The 26,139-nt window shown below is 41.5% G+C and overlaps 1 protein-coding gene across 1 annotated transcript in view; it reads right to left on the bottom strand.

Moving 5' to 3' along the window:
• LOC124556648 overlaps positions 1-26,139 on the bottom strand; it is a 66,910-nt gene that overhangs the window by 14,250 nt on the left and 26,521 nt on the right. Inside the window, exons 3-5 of the mRNA XM_047130614.1 lie at positions 23,726-23,954; positions 6,626-6,706; positions 6,465-6,539 (exon numbers count right to left, since the gene is read on the bottom strand). Coding sequence (XP_046986570.1) covers positions 6,465-6,539; positions 6,626-6,706; positions 23,726-23,954 — 385 coding nt within the window. The remainder of the gene's footprint in view (positions 1-6,464; positions 6,540-6,625; positions 6,707-23,725; positions 23,955-26,139) is intronic.

Genomic DNA, 26,139 nt, shown 5'->3' with positions numbered 1-26,139 from the left:
AGCTTTCACAAAGATCGTAAAATTTTATTCCAAATCATGTTTTGAAGGAGTAAATTGCTTCTATCCAAGACATCCTATCCAGAACAACAAAGCTTCCTTGACAGTAATGTTCCTTTGTAGTGAGTAAACAGACCAGAATCTTTAGGGAAGATGACACTCTTTTACTCTCTCGTTTCCTAAAGAATGTTGTGTCAAGTGACTCCCATTTTGGAAAGCACAATTTACATTCTGGCTTTTACAAAATTCCCAGAAGAATAAATATTCCAATTATTGTCATCACTTCATCATCTGTTAAGTCTTGCCAGCAGTGAATCCTAAATATTGCTGATAAATTGTGAATAGAAGCTATGTAGTCATGTGGGTATAAGTTAGCTTGATCAGCTATTTTTTTGTATGAAGAGTCATCTACAATACACTAAAAACAACTAATTACATCATTCTGTATTACTGGCACTTTTACGCCCTTCTTATCAATAAACAAAAAATGCCGGGGAACCAAACTAACATGCACAAAAACATTTTTTTGGCACATGTTCCAGTGCTGCATAACTGTCAAATGATTCTGAATCCATGTGAATTTCATTTTCTTCATGCTTTATGTCTTGCCAGTTATATGAGATATCACTGATGTTGTTATCACTTGCTAAAAGCAGCCATCCTATTTCCAAATATGACAATTGTGTCTGTTTTGCCACTGCCAAAGGCCACCACATAGTAAGCACAAACCCTATAGCATTAAAAGCACTGCCACCTGATGCGTGATGCAAGCTTTTGAGGCAAACATTATAACTAGCTGACAATACACTAACTAGTCATTCCCATTAGCTACAAGCCACAGAACATTGTGGATAAATAAGTTTCTCAAACCTACTTTGTATAAGCAGGCCATGGACAGATATATTAATAATGCCCACTTAACAATTTGAAGCCCAAGCACAGCGTGTGTGGCAGTAACACTGTGAGTGTCCCACGCCCGAGCTCAGCTCATCTCCATTTACACTGTTTCCATTCTGCTTGCAGCTTCTATTTGAGTTTGATGTTATCTTAACTGCCAGTGTTTGGACATTTCTGTAACTATTTCAATATTCTCAAAGGGCAACCCTCACCTGTTAAAAACTGCAGAACTGACACGTGACGCTGATGTTTCGCGGGTTTCTCATAATGTTAGTAGTGCATTTTTCGAAAAATATGTTGAAGTTTTTGAACAATACTGATATCAAGAAGCTTCGAATGAACCACCTGAAGGCTAGTTTCAAAGGGGACATTTTTGAAAGCGAATATTGTTATTCTGCTACTGAATCAGACTCTGGTAAGAAAACATTATTTCAATATTACCATTCCATTGTTGTATATTATTTACTGTCTAAAATCTGCTATGTAAGTTATTTCTCCATTGCATTTTAAGGCAAAATGCCACCTCCAACAGAGTATAATATAATTCCTAATAATCAAGATAGTACTTCAAATATATTCAGACGAATTGGATGGACCACATTAGACTCTTTAATTCAAAGTAGAAAGTGGATGCGTGGCAGAAGTGGATGACAGCAGCAATCCTTTCGATATTTTTTTCAATTTTTTTCCCAGGACCAATGATGAAGCACATCAAGGCAGGAATTATCAAGTATGCAAAATCCATTGCAGATAAAATGAAAGAATTGAAGTACATGAAACCCATTTTTGTTACAAAAGTAGAGTAGTAGTCTACTATAACTGCTGCAAGTGGCATGTTGCAAAAGCTGATATATAATGAATTATGGACCTTCTAATTTAGGGGTCAAGGCTGTGCAGCTTGTATTTTGGGTGATATTCAATTACTGGTGTCTCCTAATGGGATCACGAATTTGGCTTCACTTTTTGTTAAAAAAAATAGAAAAGGACTCTACTATAAACACTGCAAGTGACAGTTGCAACACATGGATATTTGTTGACTGGCTGTCCTCTGGCTAATGCGGACTGCAGACATGGCAGATCATGGAGTTCTTCTGTATAGATAAATTGCTTTTGTGTTTTATTTGTTTGTTTAATTCTATTAGAATGGTTATTGTGGTTAAATCTGAATGATTCATTCATTAATAGCAGTACACGGGCACATAAGTTCTGTGGAAGTATTGTGTATGGTGTTGCAGATGTTGGGCATGAAGCAAGATTCGCATCCCTGTAAATGGTTATACACTTGTGAATGTGATATCTTTAATTCAAATTAATTTTTACGTCTTCCACTGGCTTTGTCAGCAGAGTACTCTACTGACTGCAGCACTGGCCAAGGCACCCTTTGATACAATTCATGCATAGCTTCTAAGCAAATACGTTGGCAGCCTGCTGTCACACAGCGGAAACAAAATCTGAAAACTAAGCTATGTTCAAGATGGTCACTTCTCTTTTCAGGCAAACACAAGTTGTATGAGGATCAATCATTAAAACGTCAACCATCAATCATGATTCAATAATAATATTGTTGAGAAGTGAGGTTTTTTTATTATTTGCACCAAAGTCACTATTTATTTATTGGCTGAATAGTTTTGGGCTTTGCCCATTTTCGCAACCACCTGTCACAAAGAATGAAATTTTATGAGTGGATGTGTCAAAGGTGGATAATAAACGTATCTGTAATAACATGGTCCAGATGTTAACTATTTATGTATTTGGTATTTGGGGTAAAGTTGGTGTGGACAGTCCTATTCATTTCATCACATTTTATGTGTACATCAGATCTGTTTTACAACATGTCATAATTGTAGTTATACCTTATGGTAGTATGACAGTGTATGAGCATACGATATATTTGTCTAATTTGTGGTGCTATCATTATCCGGCATGATCTGATCCATGTGACGACAATATCTCATACATAACGGAGGATTGGTTCTCACCGGAGTTCACAGTGTGTCACAATGACTTATTTTCCCTAGGTATTACCATAAATTTGACAAATGTTAATCCAAAGAATTTTATTGTATGTCTTATATAATCTCTGAAACATTCAGTTTACTCTGTGAATGTAATATCACTGATTTTGTTCAGTGTGGGATACAATATCTCATCACATAGTTGTATAATAAAATTCTATCTTATTTCTAGCATTACACAAGAGGAGACACATTATTTCACTCGTATTCAATGTGCTCTACATATGATAGTATTGTACCGCTGTCATAACTGGGTTTTCAGTGACTAGTTTGTAGTCACATATCTGGTGAGTAGTGCAGAAAGGAGTGCAATTCATCTGCTGAATAAGGTGCTATAGAAGGTTCCTATGAATTGTTTGTAGTTGGGTATTTGGTGATTAATGTAGGATGTAGTGCATATTATATGCTGATTAAGGTGTTACTGAAAAATCCTATGAATTTTTTGTTGCATAATTCTGTTTGTTCATTTAATGTTTGTTTTGGATGCTTCGTCATATTAATGTAGAGTTATTTTTCTTCTAAAAAGTCAATCAGTCTCTGGAAGCATTATGTATAACAGTGTAATTGCTCTTGATATTTTCAGCCATTTGTTTATTTTCTGAGGGGCATGCTGCATGCAGAAGGGTTATTTCTGGTTACATTTTTGTTTCTCTATATCTTGTTTTAACAATTTTACCCATTTGTTCAATGTAGGCTTTATTACATTCACTGCATTTGATTTTGTAAGCACCAGAATGATTATATCATTGCATAATGTCTATTTGATAAATGATCTTGCTCCTAATGTGTTGCTGGTGAAGGACCCTATTTTCAGATTTGCTTTCATTAATGAGGAATTTATTCTGTCTGATACATGTCCCCAGTACGGAAGCACTACAAATTTATCTTTATTTTTGTTTCAGTCTTGATCAGCACAACTTTGTCTTTAATGATTTTCCCATTTTGTATTTCTTTTTATTTAGCTTGTCAACCAGCTCTAGCCCTTACTGATTGGCAGGGCTCTGAGCGTATTTAGGGCTGAATTAAAATTTACAATGTTGAGACAGTATTTGATTATTCAGACTACTTCTGATCTAGAGTATGTTTCTTTATGGCTCCAAGGTTTTTTTTTGTTATGGTTTTAGGGCGCAAAACTGCTACAGTGATTAGCGCCCAGTCTGTGACTTAGGAAAAGGTAGAAAACCAAACCGGAAACTAGTAGCAATGGGAATGAAACTCAAAAAATTGGAGAAACTTAAAACAGAAGGAAAGCTTAAAAAACCACTATAGAAGGGGGTTGATTGTCCCTAAAAAGAGCTTCAAATGACTGACGTCATCTCACTGGCACTAATAAACTCAAGAACGCGATCGGCTGAGCGCGTGTCATCTGCTAAAATGGAAGATATATCAGGCGACAGCTGTAGACGGGCGCGTAACAGAGTAAAATAGGGGCACTCAATTAAAAGGTGTCTTACCGTCCACAGCTGAGAGCGGTGGGGACAGAGTGGGGGAGGATCACCACTTAAAAGATGTCGATGGCTAAAAAGACAGTGCCCTATCCGGAGTCTAGTTAAAATTACCTCCTCCCGATGACGCGTTCGGGAGGAAGAGGTCCAAGCACAGGGAAGAGCTTTCATGTCCCGCAATTTATTATTGGGAAGTGTCGACCAATGTGCATGCCATAAGAGAACAACACAATGACATAAAACACTCCGTAGATCGGCGAAGGGAATCATGCGAATAGCTGGCCGAAGAAGAGAGACTGCAGCCTTGGCCGCTATATCGGCCGCCTCATTTCCACAGATACCAACGTGTCCTGGGATCCAGAGGAACGTCACAGAGATGCCCCCCAAATGGAGCAAGCGTAGGCAGTCCTGAATCCGGTGGACCAGAGGGTGGACAGGGTATACAGCTTGGAGACTGAGGAGAGAGCTGAGAGAATCTGAATAGATAACATATTGTATCCGCTGATGGCGACGGATGTATTGGACAGCCTGGAGAACAGCATAAAGCTCCGCAGTATAAACCGAACATTGGTCGGGAAGCCGAAATCGATTTGGGGTGTCGCCAACAATATAGGCACTCCCTACACCAAACGATGTTTTTGAGCCATCTGTGTAAATAAATGTGGCTTCCTTCATTTGTGCACATAGAGCAGAAAATGCCCGACGATAAACAAGTGAAGGGGTTCCGTCCTTGGGAAACTGACAAAGGTCACGGAGCAGGCAGGTCCGGGGATGGAGCCAAGGCGGTGCTGTACCCCAAGTTGTCAACAAAGTTTTAGGAAAGCGGAAGGAAAGAGAATGGAGCAGTTGACAGAAGCGGACTCCTGGTGGTAGTAGGGAGGAAAGGCGGCCTGCATACCCTAAATCCAAGGAGGCGTTGAAAAAAATGTCATGGGCCGGATTAGCACACATGGAAGACAGATGGCTAGCATAACGACTCAGAAGGACAGTGGTTCCAAAAGCGATGAGCTACTACGATGACAATGTCTGTAATTGTCGGCTTGTGGAAGATACTGAAAGTATGTACTTAATCAGTGTTCATGACAGTTAAGTTAAGGAAGGTAATATCATTGTTAAATTGGCGTTTGATTGCGAAGGTGATATTTTGTGTATATTGTTGCTAACTTCCTTCACTGATCTGCTAAATACAGTGATGGTGTAATTTATGTATCTTAGATAGTGTACTACTTTTTTTCACCAGCGGTCTTGTTCTTCAAAAAATTTATTTTTTTGGTGGTCTAGAAATATATATGCTAGTGTGCCACACAGGCAGCTACCAATCACAAGACCCTCTTTCTGTAAGAATATTTGGCCACTGAAGCTAAAATAGTTGTGGGATAAAATTATGGTTAGTAGTTCTACTAATTCATAATCTCCTGTTTCTTACATTTTTCTATGTTTCAAGAGGTTTCTTCCAGGTCAACGGTCATCAACGGGCACATTGCCGTATAGATTAGTTACATCCGAGAAAATAATTTGTTGTCCCGGATTTGTGTGCTCTTAGCTTGGAGCATTGTGGGTTGGTGACTATGTACCTATTATGTTCTTTTTGTGTTAAGAGAAATTCAGATTTCTTTATCACTTTCTATTAAGTGTCTGAATCTGTTTGTGCGGTCTTTATCTGTATGTATGATATTTGCCTTTTGCCTTAAATAATTCTTGTGTTTTACTTATATACTTAGTTTTCTTCACCAAGAGAATCCTAATATCTTTGCCTGCTTTTAATATTAAGGCATTATGTGCCTTTAGTTTTTGATAGTGTTGTGCAAATAAAGTTCTGTTTCTGGTTACTGCTTTTCTTTTTCGTATTGTCTGTCAAATACAACTCTAGAACTGCCCACACACAGAATGAAACTAGTTAGCCAATAAATAGCAACTTTGGTGCAAAAAATAAAATCTGTCATTTTTCTTCACTATGTGAAAGCTGCAAGACAAGACATACTGAAATGAAAGAGGTGTGATTTTGCAGCATTCTAAATAAAAAATGCACACACTTATTCAATAGGCCATAATAAAAATTGAACATAAAAAGTTTCTAATGGAGACAAAAATTAAATTTAAGTAGTACTACCTTCCAATGGCTCTGTCTCCTGTTTTTTGTTTGCTGCGGTAGATTTTGACTGTTTATCTGGAACAACGGTCTTACCTGAAATGGACAGAAAGTTCTATTCATTAACTGTACACAATTGGAATATTTTGCACGTAAAAGATTTAAATATTAAGAAGCATTACCTTCAAGGGATTCAGTCCCATTTGTTGTTTTCTTATTTGGATCAGCAGGTTTTACTCTTTTGTCTGGAAGTACAATTTTACCTGAAATGAACAGATAAATTAATTAATTAATTTTTTTTTTACAGAAAATCTGTATATGATTTCAGGCTAGCAGTGCCCCTCTCAAATTTACATCCAATTATCACACAATTAAATTACAAAACTGCACCACACTGTCTCAACAAAGCATTACTGTTGTCCACACCATTCCTGTCCCAAACTTGCATTTGAAGCAAGCTGTGTATAGCTAACAGTTGCCTTCATAACACAATTAAACGGAATAGTTTTCAACATACCTACTATTATTGACGAACTTTATTAATTCTTGGAAACTGCAGTAAAATACAGGATGTCTGATATTATATAAAATCCAAAACTATAAAGGCCTGTGTTTTTTTGTTGTAACAGTCACAGCAGACAAAAATGAACAATTAACAAAAGCACAGTATGCTCATTACAGATTTTCAAATTTTGTTATTTGATCATGAGATTTTGGAGAAATTTCACATTTGATGTTCAAGAGTGAGGGATTTACAAAATACACCTCTTGATAAGGAACCGAAACACACTAATATGTACAGCATTTGTTGCCATCTTCAATGTGTAAAGATCAAACAGGCCAGGCTGACTTGAAACTGTGGTTGTAAGTAATATCACTTTCAGTTTTCATGCAAAAGTCTTTCACCAGAACTGTTTGTGTCACATTATGTGAACTGAACAAAGTGCAAATAGTGAGGGTCATGGGGGCCAAATGTGTGCCACTGGTTGGTTGGCTGAGAGGTGGGTGGGGGTGGGGGGGACTGAACAAGGTCATCAGTCCCAGTGGATTGGGAAAGTATGGGGAAGGAAGTCAGGCGTGTCCTTTCAAAGGAACCATCCTGGCATTTGCCTGAAGCAATTTAGCACAATCATGGGAAACCTAAATCAGCAGGGCTGGTTGCGGGTGTGCCACTGATTGGCAGTCGTGTATTATTCACACTGTGAAGGCATTTCAGAATGGACCATACCAAATACCAATCGGTCAGTTCCTAAAAGTTATTCTCCACAGAATAATTCATCCGCATTAAACAAAAAGGAAGGAAGATTACGGTTTAATCCCCCATTAGTTAGTTACAAGGTAACGCAAGTTTCACCATAAGCTCTGACGAGACAAAGATACAGAAGAGAGTCAGCGGTGCCCTTTCCAAAGCAACCAATCCACATTTGCCTTAATGATTTAGAAAACCATGGAATATCTGAACCTAAATCCGAATAGATGGACAGGGATTTGGATCCCACTTCTCACAAACTAAAAACCACTGTGATAACCATTGCACCCAGTTCTCCAGCAAAGAATTGTACCACACTCTTTCTTTATTATTAACAGTTTTGAGCTCCACTGTTCAGACAGTGGAAAGCAATGATTCACCATCCCTAAGGTTCAGTCAAGTGTAGTTACTGGCTACACTGCATGTCAATGACTGATAATTGATGTTACACACTTTTTGATTGGGTTCCACAGTTATATTCCTTAACAATGGTTAGATTTCACTGCAGGAACCAAATGGTGTCATTGAACACTGTGTACCCACAGCTTTATGAAGGTGCCATTATGCTAGGAGATTAGTCCTGTTTATTCTTCACCAGAAACGAGCATTCAGTGTGTATAGCAATATTTATCCTAGTTTGCACATTTATGGACAATGGTGTTCTTCATTAATTTTGTTTTAGAATGCTACTGTTTGGACACAAATTTGAACTTCACTACTCCTGAATAAGAGTCAAGGGACTTCACTAATTTGCCACCTTATTGAGTAAGAGCCTTATAAGAACAACACCATTCACATTCTATGGAGCTCAGTGATTATTAGCCAGCCGAAGTGGCTGAGCGATTCTAGTCGCTACAGTCTGGAACTGCGCGACCACTACGGTCGCAGGTTCGAATCCTGCCTCGGGTATAATATTATTATTATTATTATTATTATTATTATTATTATTATTATTATTATTTTTTTTTTTTTTTTTTTTTTGGGGGGGGGGGGGGGGGTGTTTAAGGGCGCTCAACTACTGAGGTCATTAGCGCCCAGTCACAATTGTTAGAGCACATAGAATCTAGTAAAACTCAATGTGGGGAGGGGGACGACACCAGAAAGTTCTTACAAAGATGCAGATAAAATAAGTGAAAGAGTTAGATGTCTTTGGATAAGCCAGTCAAAGTAATAAAACGAAGAACACGAGCAGCTGCTCGAGCGTCATCAGCTAAAATATCCTGTAAAGTAGATGGCACAGACAGGACAACACGAGATTGACTAAAACGGGGACACGACAATAAAACATGGCGCACTGTTAATACATGACCACAAGGGCACTGCAGAGCTGGGGCACTGGACAGCAGGTAGCGGTGGCTAAACTGGCAATGCCCAATCCGCAACCTGGTCAGAAGGACCTCTTCTCACCAAGATGGTCAGGAGGAGGTTGTCCAAGCAGTTGGGAACGGTTTTACTTCCCAGAGCTTGTTTCCTTGAAGTGAGGACCAAGCATCCCACCACAACGACACAAGCCTCTTACAACCAACCCCACTAACATCAGATGATGGGACACAATGGGAGGCGGGCCGAGGCAGGAGGACTGCAGCCTTGGCTGCAGCATCAGCAGCCTCATTCCCAGGCACTCCTACATGGCCGGGAACCCACAGAATGCTGACAGGAGAGCCACCATCAGCAAAAGAATGGAGGGACTGCTGGATCCGTTGCACCAAGGGATGGACTGGATAAGGAGCTCCAAGGCTCTGAAGAGCACTGAGTGAATCAGAGCAGAGTACATACGATGAACGGCAGTGGCGGCGGGCATACTGAACGGCCTGATGGAGAGCAAAAAGCTCGGCCGGAAAGCTAGAACATTGGTCGAGGAGCCGGTATTTAAAGGTGACGGCCCCGACGACAAAGGCACAGCCGACACCATCGTCAGTTTTGGAGCCATCAGTGTAAATAAAGGCAAGTCGCGCACGAAGTTCGACAAACCGTGAGCAATACACTGCAGCCGGAGTACCCTCCTTCGGGAGAGAGCTGAGGTCGAGATAAATATGAACCGGAGCCTGGAGCCAAGGTGGAGTCGGGCTCTCACCCTCTCTGAAGGTGGTAGGGAGGGCAAAATCCAATTGTCGAAGCAGGCGATGAAAGCCGACTCCAGGGGGCAGCAGGGCAGACACATACAACCCATACTGACGTTCGAGAGAATCGTCGAAGGACTGATAAGAGGGGTGGTCGGGCATTGACAACAGCCGGCAAGCATACCGACAAAGCAGTACGTCGCGCCGGTAGGTCAATGGTAATTCGGCAGCTTCAGCATAAAGACTCTCGACGGCACTAGTGTAGAAGGCTCCGGTCGCAAGACGTAACCCCCTACGGTGGATGGAGTTGAGATGGCGTAAGAAGGATGGCCGAGCAGACGAACAGAAGATGCTCCCATAATCCAGCTTCGATCGGACTATGGACCGATACAAGCGAAGCAGGACAGTGCGATCCGCTCCCCAAGATGAACCACTGAGAACTCTGAGGACATTAAGGGAACGTGTACAACGGGCAGCCAAATAAGAGACGTGCGGAGACCAACAAAGTTTCCTGTCCAGTGTGAGCCCTAGAAACTTAGTTGTTTCCACGAATGGGAGAACAACGGGACCGAGATGTAAGGATGGCGGAAGGAACGCTTTACATCGCCAAAAGTTGGTGCAAACCGTCTTCTCTTCAGAGAACCGGAAGCCATTCGCCACACTCCACGAGTATAGGCTGTCTAGACAACGCTGAAGGCAGCGCTCCAGGAGGCATGTTCTCTGGGCACTGCAGTAGATCGCGAAGTCATCGACAAAAAGAGAGCCTGAGACATTAGGTGGAATGCAATCCATAATTGGATTGATCGCTATGGCAAAAAGGGCTACGCTCAAGACGGAGCCCTGAGGCACTTCGTTCTCCTGGAGGAAGACGTCAGACAATACGGAACCCACACGTACCCTAAACTTGCAATCTGTTAAAAAGGAATCAATAAAAAGGGGCAGGCGACCGCGTAGACCCCACCTGTGCATAGTGCAGAGGATACCTCCTCTCCAACAGGTATCATAAGCCTTCTCCAAATCGAAGAACACGGCTACCGTTTGGCGCTTTCGCAAAAAGTTGTTCATGATGAATGTCGACAAGGTCACAAGGTGGTCAACAGCAGAGCGGCGGCAACGAAAGCTGCATTGAACATTGGTAAGTAGCCGTCGAGATTCAAGAATCCAAACTGACCGAGCGTTAACCATGCGCTCCATCACCTTACAGACACAGCTTGTAAGAGAAATGGGGCGATAACTAGAGGGAAGGTGTCTATCCTTCCCGGGTTTGGGTATAGGAACAACGACGGCGTCACGCCAACACATGGGGACTTGACCTTCGGTCCAGACGCAATTATAGGTACGAAGAAGGAAGCTTTTGCCTGCCGGAGAAATGGGGGCCAGTATCTGAACGTGAATGGTATCTGGCCCCGGAGCAGAGGACCGGGACAGTGCAAGTGCACGTTCGAGTTCCCGCATAGTAAAGGGGGCATTATAATTTTCCAGATTCAGCGAGTGGAAGGAAGGTCGCCGAGCCTCTTCTGCCTCTTTCCTGGGAAGGAAGGCAGGGTGGTAATGGGCGGAGCTTGAAACCTCCGCGAAAAAGCGGCCGAAGGCGTTGGAGACATCCACAGGATCAACAAGGACCTCAGTACCTGAAGTCAGGCCAGGTACCGAGGAGTGGGCCTTAATGCCCGACAGCCGGCGCAGGCCACCCCAGACGACAGAAGAGGGAGTAAAACTGTTAAAGGAGCTGGTGAAAGAGGCCCAACAAGCTTTTTTGCTGTCTTTGATGACTCTACGGCATTGCGCTCGGAGTCTTTTGTATCCAATACAATTTGCCCACGTAGGATGGCGGCGAAAGGTGCGTAAAGCACGTCGTCGAGCACGGATAGCGTCTCTACAAGCCTCATTCCACCAGGGGACGGAAACACGACGTGAAGAAGAGGTAGTACGAGGAATGGAACGTTCGGCAGCATTGATGATAACAGCCGTGAGGTATTCAACCTGACTGTCACAACTGAGAAAATCGTGGTCCGGAAAGGTCGCCAGGGAGGAGTAAAGTCCCCAGTCAGCTTTCGGTATGTTCCAGCTCGAAGGACGTGGGGATGGGGTGTGGTGTAGGAGACGAACGACACAGGGGAAGTGGTCGCTCGAATAAGTGTCAGAAAGGACATACCACTCGAACTGATGGGCAAGAGTGGTAGAACAGATCGAGAGGTCCAAGTGGGAGTAGGTATGAGTGGAGTCCGAGAGGAAAGTCGGGGCGCCAGTATTGAGGCAGACAAGATTGAGATGGTTGAAAACATCCACCAAGAGGGAGCCTCTCTGACAGGATGCAGGAGAGCCCCAAAGGGGACGATGGGCATTGAAGTCGCCAAACAATAAAAACGGCGGAGGAAGCTGAACAATCAGGTGCATCATGTCAGCTCGACTAACTGCGGATGACGATGGAGTGTAGACAGTACAAACAGAAAAAGTAAAGGCAGAAAGAGTAATACGGACAGCTATTGCTTGGAGTGGGGTGGTCAATGGGATGGGATGGTAATAGACATTGTCCCGAACGAGGAACATGACCCCACCGTGAGCTGGAATACCGTCCGCAGGGGTGAGGTCAGTCCGCTCCAAGGTATAGTGGGTAAAAGCAATACGGTCAGTTGGGCGCAACTTGGTTTCCTGGAGACCAAGGACGAGCGGACAGTGCAGGCGGAGGAGCAGTTGTAATTCCACCCGATTAGATCGAATACCTCTGATGTTCCAATGTAACAAAGCCATCGCTAGTCAGAAAAAAGGGGGGGAATGAAACGGGTGAAGAGCTGGTCATCTCGACGGCCGCGGAGGGCCAGGTTTCGAGGGAACAATGCTACAACCGGCAGGAGGCGTATCCTGTTCCATCGAGTCGTCGCCAGCTGCGGCTGCTTTCCCTGGTTGCGTAGAAGGGGCAGCATCATTCGCCGACGAGAGGCCAGCTGAACGCCTGGCAGCAGAGCGTCCCGGCGAAACTGAGGACGGCCGGCAGCAGCGACTCGTGGATGGAGCGTCAGACGAAACGCGCCGGGGTGGAGAGGGGGATAAAGAATTCTTCTTGGAGGCCTTCTTGGAAGTCCGACGAGGCACGGGGATGATGGGCTGGACCCGAAGAAGGTCCTCAGGCGCGGGGTCCGTTTTGGAACGCCGAACCTCAGAAGCCGGGGTCCGGAACGTTTCCCCGATGGACGCCTGAGAAGAGGATCGCTTCTCAGGAGGCGGAGGGCGAGGAGGAGGGAGGGTGGCCCCTGGGGCAGAGGGGACAGGGGCCGCGAGGGAGGAGGATTTGGAAGGGAGGGATTTGGGAGGCGGAGGCATAGACCCCGGATGGGGTGAGGAGGTGGAGGGGGGACAGGATAGGGGTGAGGATACTGTGGAAGGCGTGGACACAACTGAGGCAAACGAAGTTGTAAACGTCACAGGATGGAGGCGGTCATACTTCTTCCTGGCCTCAGAATAAGAGAGACGATCCAAAGTTTTTATTTCTTGAATCTTCTCCTCCTCCTGATACGCGGGACAGTCTAAAGATCTAGGCGAGTGGATGCCAGGACAATTGACGCACCGAGGTGGTGGGGTGCAGGTATGTTCCTCACGAAGAGGACGTCCACAATCGCCACAAAGGGGCTCAGCCTCACACTGTGACGACATGTGCCCAAAGCGCAAACACCGAAAACAGCGCACCGGTAGCACATCACTGTTACCTTCTCTGGGAGAACGTCCCCCTCGAAGGCGAGGATAAAGGCTCCGGTGTCGATGCGACGGTCTTTGGGGCCGCGCTGAACTCGCCGGCATTTTACTGAGAGCCTCGATTTCCCCGAAGATGTCCTCGATGTGCTGGACAAAGAACATGGGCTTGGAGGTGGCGAACATCCCCCCATCGGTCCGAGAACAGACTAAATAGCGGGAGAAGTACTTCGCCCCAAGACGGCGGGCCTGTCCTTCCTCCCAGGGAGTGGCCAAGGGGGAAAGGGCAGGAGAACCAGAACCAGAGACAGTACCTTTCCTTTTAAAAGACTCGGCCGCAGAGCAACCTGATACATGTTGACGTTTCATCTGCGAAACGTCCGCCCCGATACCACCCACTCCGACCAGGGGCTCTCCGCATGGGCGCCACCCAGCCTCAGCAAGGGCCACCTGGCAGGATGACCGTTGCCGGGAGTTCCGATGTCCCAAGGAGACGGGCATCTACTCCTTGGCCGACGTGGGGAGGGTGCAGCTCAGGTATCAGCAGTACGATCCCTGTGTTGTCAGGGGGCTACAACCTAGAGGGTACATGACGACCCCACCACAACGGGCTGGCTACCATGCTGGATTTCGGGTGCCATGGAAAGTCCATCATGATCGTAGGTGGAGATGGGGACGCACTATGGGCGGAACGTGTGCAACCCATCAGGCGTTTAGGCCCAATTGGAGGAATAGTGGGTGTGGTTACAACGCCGTTACAATGCTGAGTGCCAAGGTCTTAGTGCACTGAGGACCAGTGATACACTATGTAAGGCGTCCTTCCCCAAAAGGCTCGTACTTCTGTAGAATTTTGAAAAAAGGAGGTCAAACCCCAAGGGGGACCATCACATGGAATGCCGAAACGATTGAAACTCCTTTTAGTCGCCTCTTACGACAGGCAGGAATACCTCGGGCCTATTCTTACCCCGGACCCGCAGGGGGGTGCCTCTGACATGGATGTGTGTGGTGTCCTTAGGTTAGTTAGGTTTAAGTAGTTCTAAGTTCTAGGGGACTGATGACCTAAGAAGTTAAGTCCCATAGTGCCCCGAGCCATTTTTTTCAGTGATTATTAACAGCATCACACATACTTTGTGCACTGTTTGCTGCTACTTACACTTCGATATTCCAAATGAATATTATTTTAGTACAGAGAAGTACAGCCACAAACAATTTCATCATTTGGGAACTGTGTGCACACATTTCACTTAGCTGTACGTATGGTACAGGTGTACAGAAAGTCAATTCATAAGAATTTTTAATCTGTTTACCTTCAACTACGAGCACCATTGTCTTACTAAAAAACTTTAATCCCCAAACCAACCAACGAACCAAAAACCAACCGGAAAGTAAGGAACAATCGGTGGCAAAATGGAAATCACAGTGAAAATCTGATGAAGTTTTGCACAGGTGTGTTGGGCAGTGTCTCTAGTATGCCCATCGATTGCGTTATGTCGTTCTTTTTAGTTCTGAGCACACAGGGAGCACATAAAGATACCTAGAACAATAGTGTCTCCCACCAAGTACAAGGGCCTAGTGAGAAATTTTGCCTGAAGCTATGCAGCCAATACTACACAACTGTAAAAGTGTTTTCTTCTTCAAGACAATTCTCAGCCGCATCCTGGAGGGGCAATGAAGACGATCCGGCATCGTCTTCAATTGGAAATGTTTGATTACCCACAATACAGCCTGTAATTGTCTCCCTCTGAGTTTCATCTCTGCTGACATGAACTGCTGGCTATGAAGACAACATTTTGGCAGAGACAACGAGCTGTAGGCCAGTGTAGAGAATTGGCGGAAAGCACTGGCGGCTGCCTTCTATAACGAGGGTATTGGAAAGTTGGTACAACGCTACGACAAACACCTAAGTCAGATCGGCGACTATAGAGATAAGTAGCTGGAAGTTTTAGATAACTGTTGCAGATAAAACCGTTTTGATTTTCACTGTGGTTTCCATTTCACGACCTGTCATTCCTTCCTTTCCGAATAGTCCTCATGTATAATTTGCACTTCTGTATTGTGGTGGAAAGTTAAAAATGTTGCCTTTCACACATTCTTATAGTCTCACAATTTTCAACACGTTTAGTAGCTGCCAGGCTGGAAGATGTGAGAATAAACTGATGTAAGGGTAGTGAGAATGGTCTGAGCTCTTTGATTTTGAATGTTTGTTATTTATAGCAACCAAAGGAGGAACAATTAGGATATTTCCACACATGACAGGATGATTTTTTTCTGAAGCACGATTTTCAATTATGTAGGAAAAAATCATTTAGCTGCTACACTCTGTGGATGACAGAGTTGAGAGCAAATCACTCATTCAGGATGGCAGTATGCCAGTCAGTCAAATGATCAGTTTAACCAGCCAAAGTTTATTCTGTCTCATTTCCAGCCACTCTCACATATTAAGGATGACCTGGAACAAATAGAAGAGTAGCGAGTAGCAACTACAACCGTACGCCCCCCCCCCCTTCCCACACACACACACACACACACACACACACACACACACACACACACACAGATATGAGTTTTGAGGAGGTCCTAAAATACCATGACCAATCCTGGATTAACACTGCTGTGAGTCGTGTGAACATCTGAGTTGAGCAGGCTGCTGGTGACTGGAATGAAATCTCATATGAGTGCAGTGCCTGTTGCTACAATTGTGAGGTGGGGATATACTAGACTTTGTCTACACCTTAATAGGAGAGGGAAGAACAGGTTGGCTGGGCGTCTTACAGAAAATATACAAGGGGCCCAGCATCACTCAAATTAGGGTTCCTATGGTTACTGGAGTCAGAGAGGTAACTTTTTTAGGTTAGAATCAGGATTCAGGCACCCTGTTTTGAAATAAGCCAAAATAACAGAAGAGTCTCACAAAATGCACAAAATGCACAGAAAAGAAAGTGTAGCTTATTTCATTAAAATATTAGAGGACTGAGTAATAAAGCAGAAGTGCTTCTTGTCTGTAAAATTTAGAGAGCTTTGAAAAGATCACCATCCCGTGCCTGACTGGGCACCACATACCCACAGGGTTATGTAAGTTACATGTAAAAGATATTACATTCTAACAGCTTAATCGTGCAGAACTAATATGGGAAAAGGATGAGTTGTCACATATACTAAGATGGAACACAAGTTCAGAAACACTGAGATAAGTAGATTTTCTAGTGATCAGAACACAGAAGTGTGTACTTGTGAACTGATATTGAAAAATAGTTCACTTTTAGTTGTAACTGTATACAGATACCCACTGTGAAATTTTGAAGTGTTACTATGCTATTTATCAGACAGGAGGACATAGTTAAGTCTATGGTGACTTCAGTGCAGATTTTCTGAAGGATTCTGGTAGGAAAAATATCTGGAAACCTTAATCAGATCCTACAGTTTCATCTCAGTAATGAACTTTCCAGCAAAGGTGGATAAAGGCAGTAGGACTCTAATTGATAATGTTTTCTTTGGTGAAGCTCAAAGCAAGAAAACAACTGTTTACCAAGTGACAAATAATGATTGTGATCATGAGGCACAGTTAGTTAGGATAAATAACATACTGCCTTACAGTATGGATACTTGTCAGTGGAAATCTGTTAGAATAACTAATGACTCCAGGATAAATGTTTTTGAGAATAGTTTACAAGAGGTGAATTTCATTCACGATAAAACAAATGCTAACATTAGATCTATTTCATGATAACTTCATATTATTATTTGAAAATAGGTTTCATAATGAAGTAACCAGAAATAATATTAAACAGTCATGTAAAAAACCATGGATCACTAGAGGTATTAAAGTACCATGTGAAATGAAAAAGGAAATGTATCTGTTGGCAAGGACAAGTACAGATCTGGAGTAGTCGTGCACTACAAAAACTACACAAAATTACTAAAAATGTTATTAAAAAACAAGCAATGTGCATTTAATATCAGAAATCAGTAGTTCCAACAACAGACTTAAGCCTACAGGAAATGTAGTGAAACAAGGGACAGGATAATCAGCCACAGAACAGGATAACATCACTAATTAACTGAATGGAAGGGCTACAAATGATGAGCCAATATATTCAATAATCATTTCTTACATGTAGTAGAAATCACAGGGACAAACAGTTCAAGAGAAAAACCACAGCAAACCTTTGAAAAAGCAACTCTCATAAAATTGTATCACCACCTTCTCCTTCTGAAATTAAGAAAATTACACGTTCTATCATAAATAAAAACTCATCTGGCTTTGATAGTGTTTCACAGAGTACTAAAGATTTGTTCCCATAAAATAAGGCCATTCTTATCTGAAATATGTAATGCACTACTAACTCGAGACATTTTTTTCAGAGAGAGTATAATATGCTGTTGCTAAGCCCCTTTTTAAGTAAGGCGATAAGAGAGATGTCAATAACTACTGGCCTTTTTCACTGCTGACACAACTTTCAAAATTTTTGAGGTGATGTATTCTAAAGTAGTATCTCACCTTAGTAACAGTAATATCCTCAGTGAAACAGTTTGGATTTCACAAGAGTTACCCTATTGAGTATGCCATTGACATGTTCATTCACAAAATAGTACAAGTATTTAGTAATAAAATAGTACTGGTTGGTATTTTCTGTGATTTATCTACGGCATTTGACTGTGTGAATCATAGTATTCCCAAATTGGAGTTTTATGGAATTTATTATGTTAGGCACACTCAACAACATATTCAGTTCTGCACATCTAGGATTACTACAACAATGATACGTGAAACACATGGTGAGAAAATAATCAATAGGGTGAGAACTTCAAAATGCTTAGGTATTTATGTTTATAAGATTTTGAACTGGAATTAACACGTTAGTTAAGCCACACTTGCACTTCAATTCAATGCAAATCTGGAGGAGATGCAAATCAGGTAGTTGACACATTTTGCATATTTTCACTCAATAATGTTACATGGACTAATATTCTGGCGTAACTCATCATTAAGAAAGAAAGTCTTCATTCCTCAAAAACACGTTGTAAGAATAATACGTGGTGCTCGCCCACAATCATCTTACAGACATTTGTTTAAGGAATTGGGCATTCTGACTACTGCTTCACAGTACACTTATTCCCTCATGAAGTTTGTTGTAAATAATCCACTACCGTTCCAAAGGAACAATGAGGTACATAATTACAATACCACAAGGTAAAATGACATTTATTGCTCCACATTAAGGTGGTCTTTAGCACGGAAAAGGGTGCACAACACTAACTAAAATTTTTGATCACTTACCTGATGATACAAAACGTTTGACAGACAGCAGAGTAAAAATTTGATAAAAAACTGAGAAAGTTTTCTTCTACTTCACAGAAGAATTTCTATTGTAGTAACAGGGAATAGGTGGAGGGTAGGAATTACTGGAAAGGCTTAGATATGTTCAGCATGTAACCATATTTACAAATTAATCAGCGATGTAAATGTAAAAAGACTAGTTCCACTTCATTACACTTTCTCGTGCAAAATAATCCGTGGTACATGAAACCAACCAAGCAACCAATCAACCAACCATGACTTTCCTTGACAATGATACATTGAGCACAAGATGATCTTGCACGCAATTTCATTTCCTTTACAAAACCGTTTAGAATTTGCATTCACAGACTGTTTCACAAAAAAGAATGTTCAAATGTGTGTGAAGTCTTATGGGACTTAACTGCTAAGGTCATCAGTCCCTAAGCTTACACACTACTTAACCTAAATTATCCTAAGGACACACACACACACACACACACACACACACACACACACACACACACACACACACACCCGAGGGAGGACTTGAACCTCTGCTGGGACCAGCCGCACAGTCCATGACTACAGTGCCTTAGACCGCTCGGCTAATCCCGCAGCACTGTTTCACAATGGATTGACATGCCACAGTAGCCAGCATGACAACATGTCTGTGCTGTATCTGAAGAGGGAAGGTGTTCTGACAAGATTTTTCTGATTTATGCTAGTGATCTGAAGGTGGAAATCATGAGAGAAAATTTGTTTGCTTGTCTGCGTGTAGTTCAGCAACGTAAATGAAATTTTATCGGCCACAGTCACATCACCACCTTAGTCATCAACTGGTTTACTGTTAACTCTCTTTCATGCAATCCAAACTTTAAATATTTCATACAGTGTTGCTTAAGCCACAAAAACTCTGAAGAATAGACAGTGAAACAACCAACTATGACAGAATTTATAGAGTCAAGTTTCTAGATTTTCAACTGACTGAAAACTAAACTGGAAATATCTCATACCTCAAACAGTGAAGAGGCCGAGCTCAACCACTTTCACAGTTTCTCTTGTCAAAGAGCAGACAATCACAATGACAGTTTAGTTTATTTGTATGCACTCCATCTAATAATAATAATAATAATAATAATAATAATAATAACTGTGTTTAGTTCAACAGCCGCATGCAAATCTTTTGACTGGATGCGACTTCGGCAACTTTCATGTCCCCAACCTACTCCAGTTATCCTACTAGGAATATGGGACTTACAGTTGGGTGTGGAATCTGAACCACATGTCGTACGTGGAAAATCCTCACATCATTAAGAGGTAAAGGTCAGATTAAGGGTAAACTGAAAATTTCCATGGTCTATCCAGGATTTGATCCCATGATCTCTCTAGTTTTCAGGCACGTTTGCTTTACTGCTACACCACCAGGTCTGACGCCATATCATATGAAATTACTTTTTGTGGAAGTTCATCTTGTTCTAACATTCTTCACTGCTCAGAAAATAATGATGAGAAACATTTGTAGATTGAGTCCCAGAACCTCCTGTTGCAAATTGTTTAGATAATTGAGAATATTGGAAACACTTGATTCACCATTCACAAAATTTGGGTGATTAATTTAGAAAGAGCTGTGCCTTTTAAAAGCTGTAAATTTTATAGCAATATCAAAGATCAGTCAAATGCTGTTTTCAGTTTTTCTTTCCCGTGGACAGTTTAATCAGAATGCCCATTTTTATCTAATTATTAGTATTTAAACGTTAGCTTATTTTTTCGGAATTCAAGAATTTCAGTTAAGTAATCTAAATGCCATATTACGGAAGCCCAGGAGGGTGATGTCCAAGGCTGTTCTTATAAAAGAATTCACTTCTAGCATGTACTTTCATCAAAGGGAAGGCAGGCAGGCAGGGGTGGGGTGGGGGGAGGGGAGGAGAGGAGAGGAGGGGGGGGAGGGGGGGAGAGGGGGAGAGAGAGAGAGAGAGAGAGAGAGAGAGAGAGAGAGAGAGAGAGAGAGAGAGAGAGAGGAGGGGGGCGGGGCGCAAATGTGGCAATAAAAAAATTACATATCTCATTTTGTTCTCTTGTGTGGAGTGTCTTTCTTGTCTCAAATGATACTCCAGCAATAGTCTGCCAACATTGTAGGCATCCACTTCCCTTCTCACTGTCTTTCAATGGTTTTCATGGGAAAAATCATTGTGAGAGCCCAGGAAGTGTACTGTCAAAGACATGTTGCAGGCAAGATATTGACAAGTGTTTATCCTCTGAGCCACTACTTCTTTGTAATTTGCAGCTCGTCTTCTTCCTCCATTGAAGTTTTCTGAAATTTTCTTAAAAAGTTTACCATGCTCACACTTATATGTTCCAAAATTCTGATTTAGCTGAAGTTCCCTAACCTTACAGCCTACAAATACACCTTTTATTTATTTATTTTCTGCTGTAGGACAAGGAAATTTTTCAGGAAGATAGGCAAGCCCTCTGCCAGTTTGATCCATTGCCTTTACAGAGTGTTTAATTAAACCGAGTTTGATGTGAAGAGATGGAAGAAGGATATCTTCTTGAGCTACCAGGCTTTGACATTTAACTTTTTTTTTCTTCACCCACTTTCCAATTTCATTCAGGCCATTTCTTTTTTATGTGATGGCCTTTGCTATCACTACTTTCTCACTTGCATAGGAAACAATTGTATTTTGTGCAGCCTTGTTGAATTCCCAGTAACAATGAAATTATTTTGAAATCACTTATGCTCACTGTATTTAATTAATTTGAGAATATCTTCTAAAGTTTCATAACTTTCTTTAGCCAAACTGGCATTGGCCACTCCTGTGGTTCGTTTCTGAACACGAGTGCTTTCATTAAGCATGCAACAGTGTTACAAAATGTCACTGGCTTGCGAAGTAGAAAATAAAAATACCTTCTCTGTGTCTAAATTTGATGATGTTGGTAGTTAGATGGAGAAGATTATATTCCTGTAACCTTAAATCAACCAGTTCTGTCTTTTGTTTACTAAGCCCTGTATCACACACTAAAAATCTGCCTGCATTTATAAGTGTGGTGCTGAACCTCTACAAGTGTCCTGGTACAGTGGATCATATATTGCAGGAGATGTTATTTCCTCATTGCCATCAAATTCACTGTCACTATTGATTTCTTCATTTGTTTGCCTTTAAGTACCTGAAAGACTTTTAGAGTGTGGCACTGGCCTTAGTGTGGAAGGTAGGTCCGGATACACAATCTGTTACAATATGAATATTGCTGAACAAATCAACAACCCCATGGTGGAAAAGGTAGCTCATTGATTCAAACGAAAATAGGTCAACATTAAATAAAAATAGACAAAATAAAATTGAACATTCTGTAAAATTGTTAGGTATATAAACGGATAGTAAATTATGCTATGCAGAAAAGCTCTGCAGTAAATTGGCATGACGTTTATATCTCGTTAGGAAACTGAAGGATTGTGTGAGTAAAGAGCTCATGCTTACGGTATACTATATCTTTTTTCATACACACTTGCACTATGGAATATTTCTTTGAGGAAACTCTGCTGGAGCAAAAGAGGTTTTCGTCTGATGGAAAAAAATCTATTGGATGTATTTTAGGTTCAAGCAATTAAACTTCTCACAGACAGTACTTTAGTGAGTATAAAGTACTTAGTCCCCAGTCTATACAAACTTAAAGTACTTACACATGCCCAACAGAATGTCCACATTTATATATGTTAACTTTTGTATAATTATGTATACACTGATGATGCCTTATAATACAACACAAAAGTTGTTTACAGGCAAATAAATAAATAAATAAATTCAATTCAATTCCTTCCTTGCAAATCCATGAATATTCGACACAGAAAAAAAACCACCTGAGATATGGTCTTCTGGTTCCCTTCATACCATAAGTGTAGGAAATAACAAAGCTTTTTCTTTCCCTTTCTACCAGTTTATTAATTTACAACAACAAGTTGAGAAACATTTAAGTGGGGCCATTTTTTTTTTTCTTGTTTCCAACGGCTATTCCAAAATGATGTTTGACAGCCTTCTTTATAAAGGGTGAAATTTTCTCTCTTTCTATTTCTTGCAAATGCAAATTCCTCACAGATATAAAAAAATTGTCACGACTATATCAACAGCAGTGCTGACAAGGTATTTCTAGAAAAATCAAAAATATATCAGTACACACTTTAAGTAATACTATACAAAGACATTTGTATTTACTCCCTTCCTCCTCTGTAACTTCTTGCATAAAAACCAAAAATCACTTTAAACACAGTAACCCTTGAGACCAACAGTGACTATGTGTTTAGGTTTGATGAAATACATGTTTATAACTGTACACAAACGAGAAATGAGTAACAACATCTAAATATTAAAACATTTGTCATAAATGCAGAATTAATATTGCCAACTATTATTTACAATTTTTCTCTCTTTTAGTCACAAATAATGGCTTTCTTATGACAAATGTTCGAATTACTGGAAATCTATCCCCAATAACGAAATTTTTATTTCAGGTTTGACTTTCTCATTAAACATTCATACAGAATCACAATCTTTTATCCCAGAACTACAACCCTTGTAGAACAATGTAATCAGCCCAAATGTAACTTGAATAAGACAGGACCACCTGGCAATGGCTACCACTTGCTTTCTACTAAATAAAGAGTGGTCCGACCACTTGTTGGAGGGCCATCTATTGGTTACCATTGTAAATTAAAATATTCTTGTGTCTACTTATATTTCATCTAATACGGACAACAAGCCATATGTGAGATGTTAAGCCCTAATCTTCCTCCTCTTGCTTCACAAACACAAGCTGGAACTGAACACTCAGTTCTTTTTTATTAATGTCATAATACGAAAATAAACATCATGTGCTACTGAACAGATTGAGATACACCAAAGAGGTCAAAACGGAACAAAATGTCAGTGCAATCACAGTACATTCTGATTTTAAATAACTGAGCATATTTTCCAAACTCATAACTGCATATTACAGTAGGAAGCTATGTAATTACCTGTTATTTTTGGTTGAAATTGCTCTAATTCTTCATTAGAATAAACCATTTCTTCAAGATTATCGGTTGAATCCAGCTGGACAAAAATTTCTGGTCCTTCAAGCAAATTGAATGAAGGTGGTGTTAGATGGCCTAAATTATATTCCAAATCATTTGCAACAAACACACTCTTCAAGTGGGCTCTGCTTAGTTTGGTACTCTTGGTCTGACGCATGTAAATAGTACTTTTCTGTCCAAAAATAAAAATGAATGATCAGCATGGAGATTTAGCAAATTTACTTTACTATACTAATACCAAAGGTTTAGAATCTAGTTATTTTGACATAAACATTGACAATCATATTTTAAACATTAATTAAGAATATCAAAACAGAAAAAAAACACAATTTAAGTCAGTAAAGACATTCAAAAGTGAGCCGCATTGACAATTGTAGAGTTAGTTACCTCAAGCAGATACCTCAGTGAACATTGAGAAGGGAATTGCATGCAGTTGACATTTGGAGCTGAGTACCTTCCAAAACACTATTGCTCACAGAATCACACGAAGGAGGATGCATTCAGTGGGCCAAACAACACAGAAACTGGACAGTCGCAGACTGAGGGACTGTAGAGCGGTCTAATGAGTACTGATTTTGCCTCTTTTCAAATGATGCAAGACACTGAGTGCATCAATGGCCCAATGAGGCATTTGGTCTGCAGTATGAGGGTGAGTCAAATGAAAACCTTAAATTTATAATAACAAATCGAAATTTCGCGCCGTTGTCCTGTAAATTGATAAGCGTGCTACAAACAGCATGCAGAATGGCCTGTAGATGGCAGCATAGTGCAGATGCACACATACCATCACAGTATCAGTATAAAGATGGCCACCCCACTTGCGACTTGCACCAGGGAAGAACAGCGTTCTGTTATTCGGTTTTTGCATAGTGAAGGTGTGAAACCTACTGAAATTCATTGACAAATGAAGGTTCAGCACGGTGATGCACGTTTGTCACAGCAGCAAGTCTACGAGTGGAGTAGGAAGTTCGCAAATGGTGTGACTTCAGTGGAAGATGCTCCCCGTCCAGGTCAGGCACAATGAGTTGTGACTCCACAAGAACATTGTAGCAGTTGAAGCAATAGTGAAGGAAAACAGCCAAGTGACACTGAATGACATTGCAGCATGTTTACAGATTAGCCATGGGTCAGCACACCATATTGTGCATGATGTACTCCAGTTTCACAAAGTGTCTGCAGGATGGGTGCCACGGCAACTGACTCCTGAAATGAGAGAATGAGGTGTTGATGCTTGTGAAGAACTTCTTCGGCACTTTGAACGAGAAGGTGACGACTTCTTTGCAAGAATCGTTACTGGGTACGAAACCTGGGTGCACTTCCAACAACCAGAAATGAAGAGAGCGAGCAAGGAATGGCACCATTCCTCATCACCAAATCTCCTAAAAATCATCTGCGGCCTGCAATCAAATCAAAGCGACATGGATTGCTGTCACAGGTGTCCTTTTGCAACATGACAATTCAAGGCCCCACACTGCCCGTACAACAGTTGCAACAATCACAGACCTGCATTTTGAGTGTCTTCCTTATCCACCATACTCACCACACCTTGCCCCCAAGTGATTTCCATATGTTTGGATGACAAGGACACAATGGGAAGAAAGAAGTTCCGTTCTGATGAAGAGGTACGCCACACAGTGCACAACTGGTTGCGTGGACTAACGAAAGAATTTTTTTTCTAAAGGTATTTATGCACTTTGTAAGTGCTGGAGAACTTGCATTGAGCGTGGGGGAGATTATCTTGAAAAGTGATACAGCTTTGTACCACTTCTGCAAAATACATAATATTTAAAAAAATATTTAAGGTTTTCATTAGACCCACCCTCGTATATGGAGGATTTAGTTGGAGGTAGTTCTATGAAGTTTTAGGTGTGTTTTTTGTACTGCAATTTTGGTAAAAAGATTTTGGTTACAGTGAACATGGGGTTGGGTTGGGTAGTTTGGGGGAAGAGGCCAAACAGCAAGGTCATCGGTCTCATCGGATTAGGGAAGGGTGGGGAAGGAAGTTGGCCATGCCCTTTCAAAGGAGCCATCCCGGCATTTGCCTGAGCAATTTAGGTAAATCACGGAAAACCTAAATCAGGATGGCCGGACGTGGGATTGAACAGTCGTCCTCCCAAATGCGAGTCCAGTGTGCTAACCACTGCGCCACCTCACTCGGTCAGTGGACATGGATCAGGATATTTATTTTAACATAATCACCGATCAGGTGATGCCATTCCTTCCACGTAATCATGATGAATACGTTGTGGACAACAACCATATTCACAGCCCTGCACAATTAAGTTCCTATTCTGACAAGCACTCAAACCTTATCACACCTCAACTTGCTCACTAAATCACCTGATCTCATTCCCATA

The sequence above is a fragment of the Schistocerca americana genome, chromosome X (assembly GCF_021461395.2).
Source record: "Schistocerca americana isolate TAMUIC-IGC-003095 chromosome X, iqSchAmer2.1, whole genome shotgun sequence".
Classification (NCBI taxonomy): Eukaryota; Metazoa; Arthropoda; class Insecta; order Orthoptera; family Acrididae; genus Schistocerca; species Schistocerca americana.
Note: the sequence above shows the minus strand (reverse complement) of the source record. Positions and strands in the feature narration are given on the sequence as shown.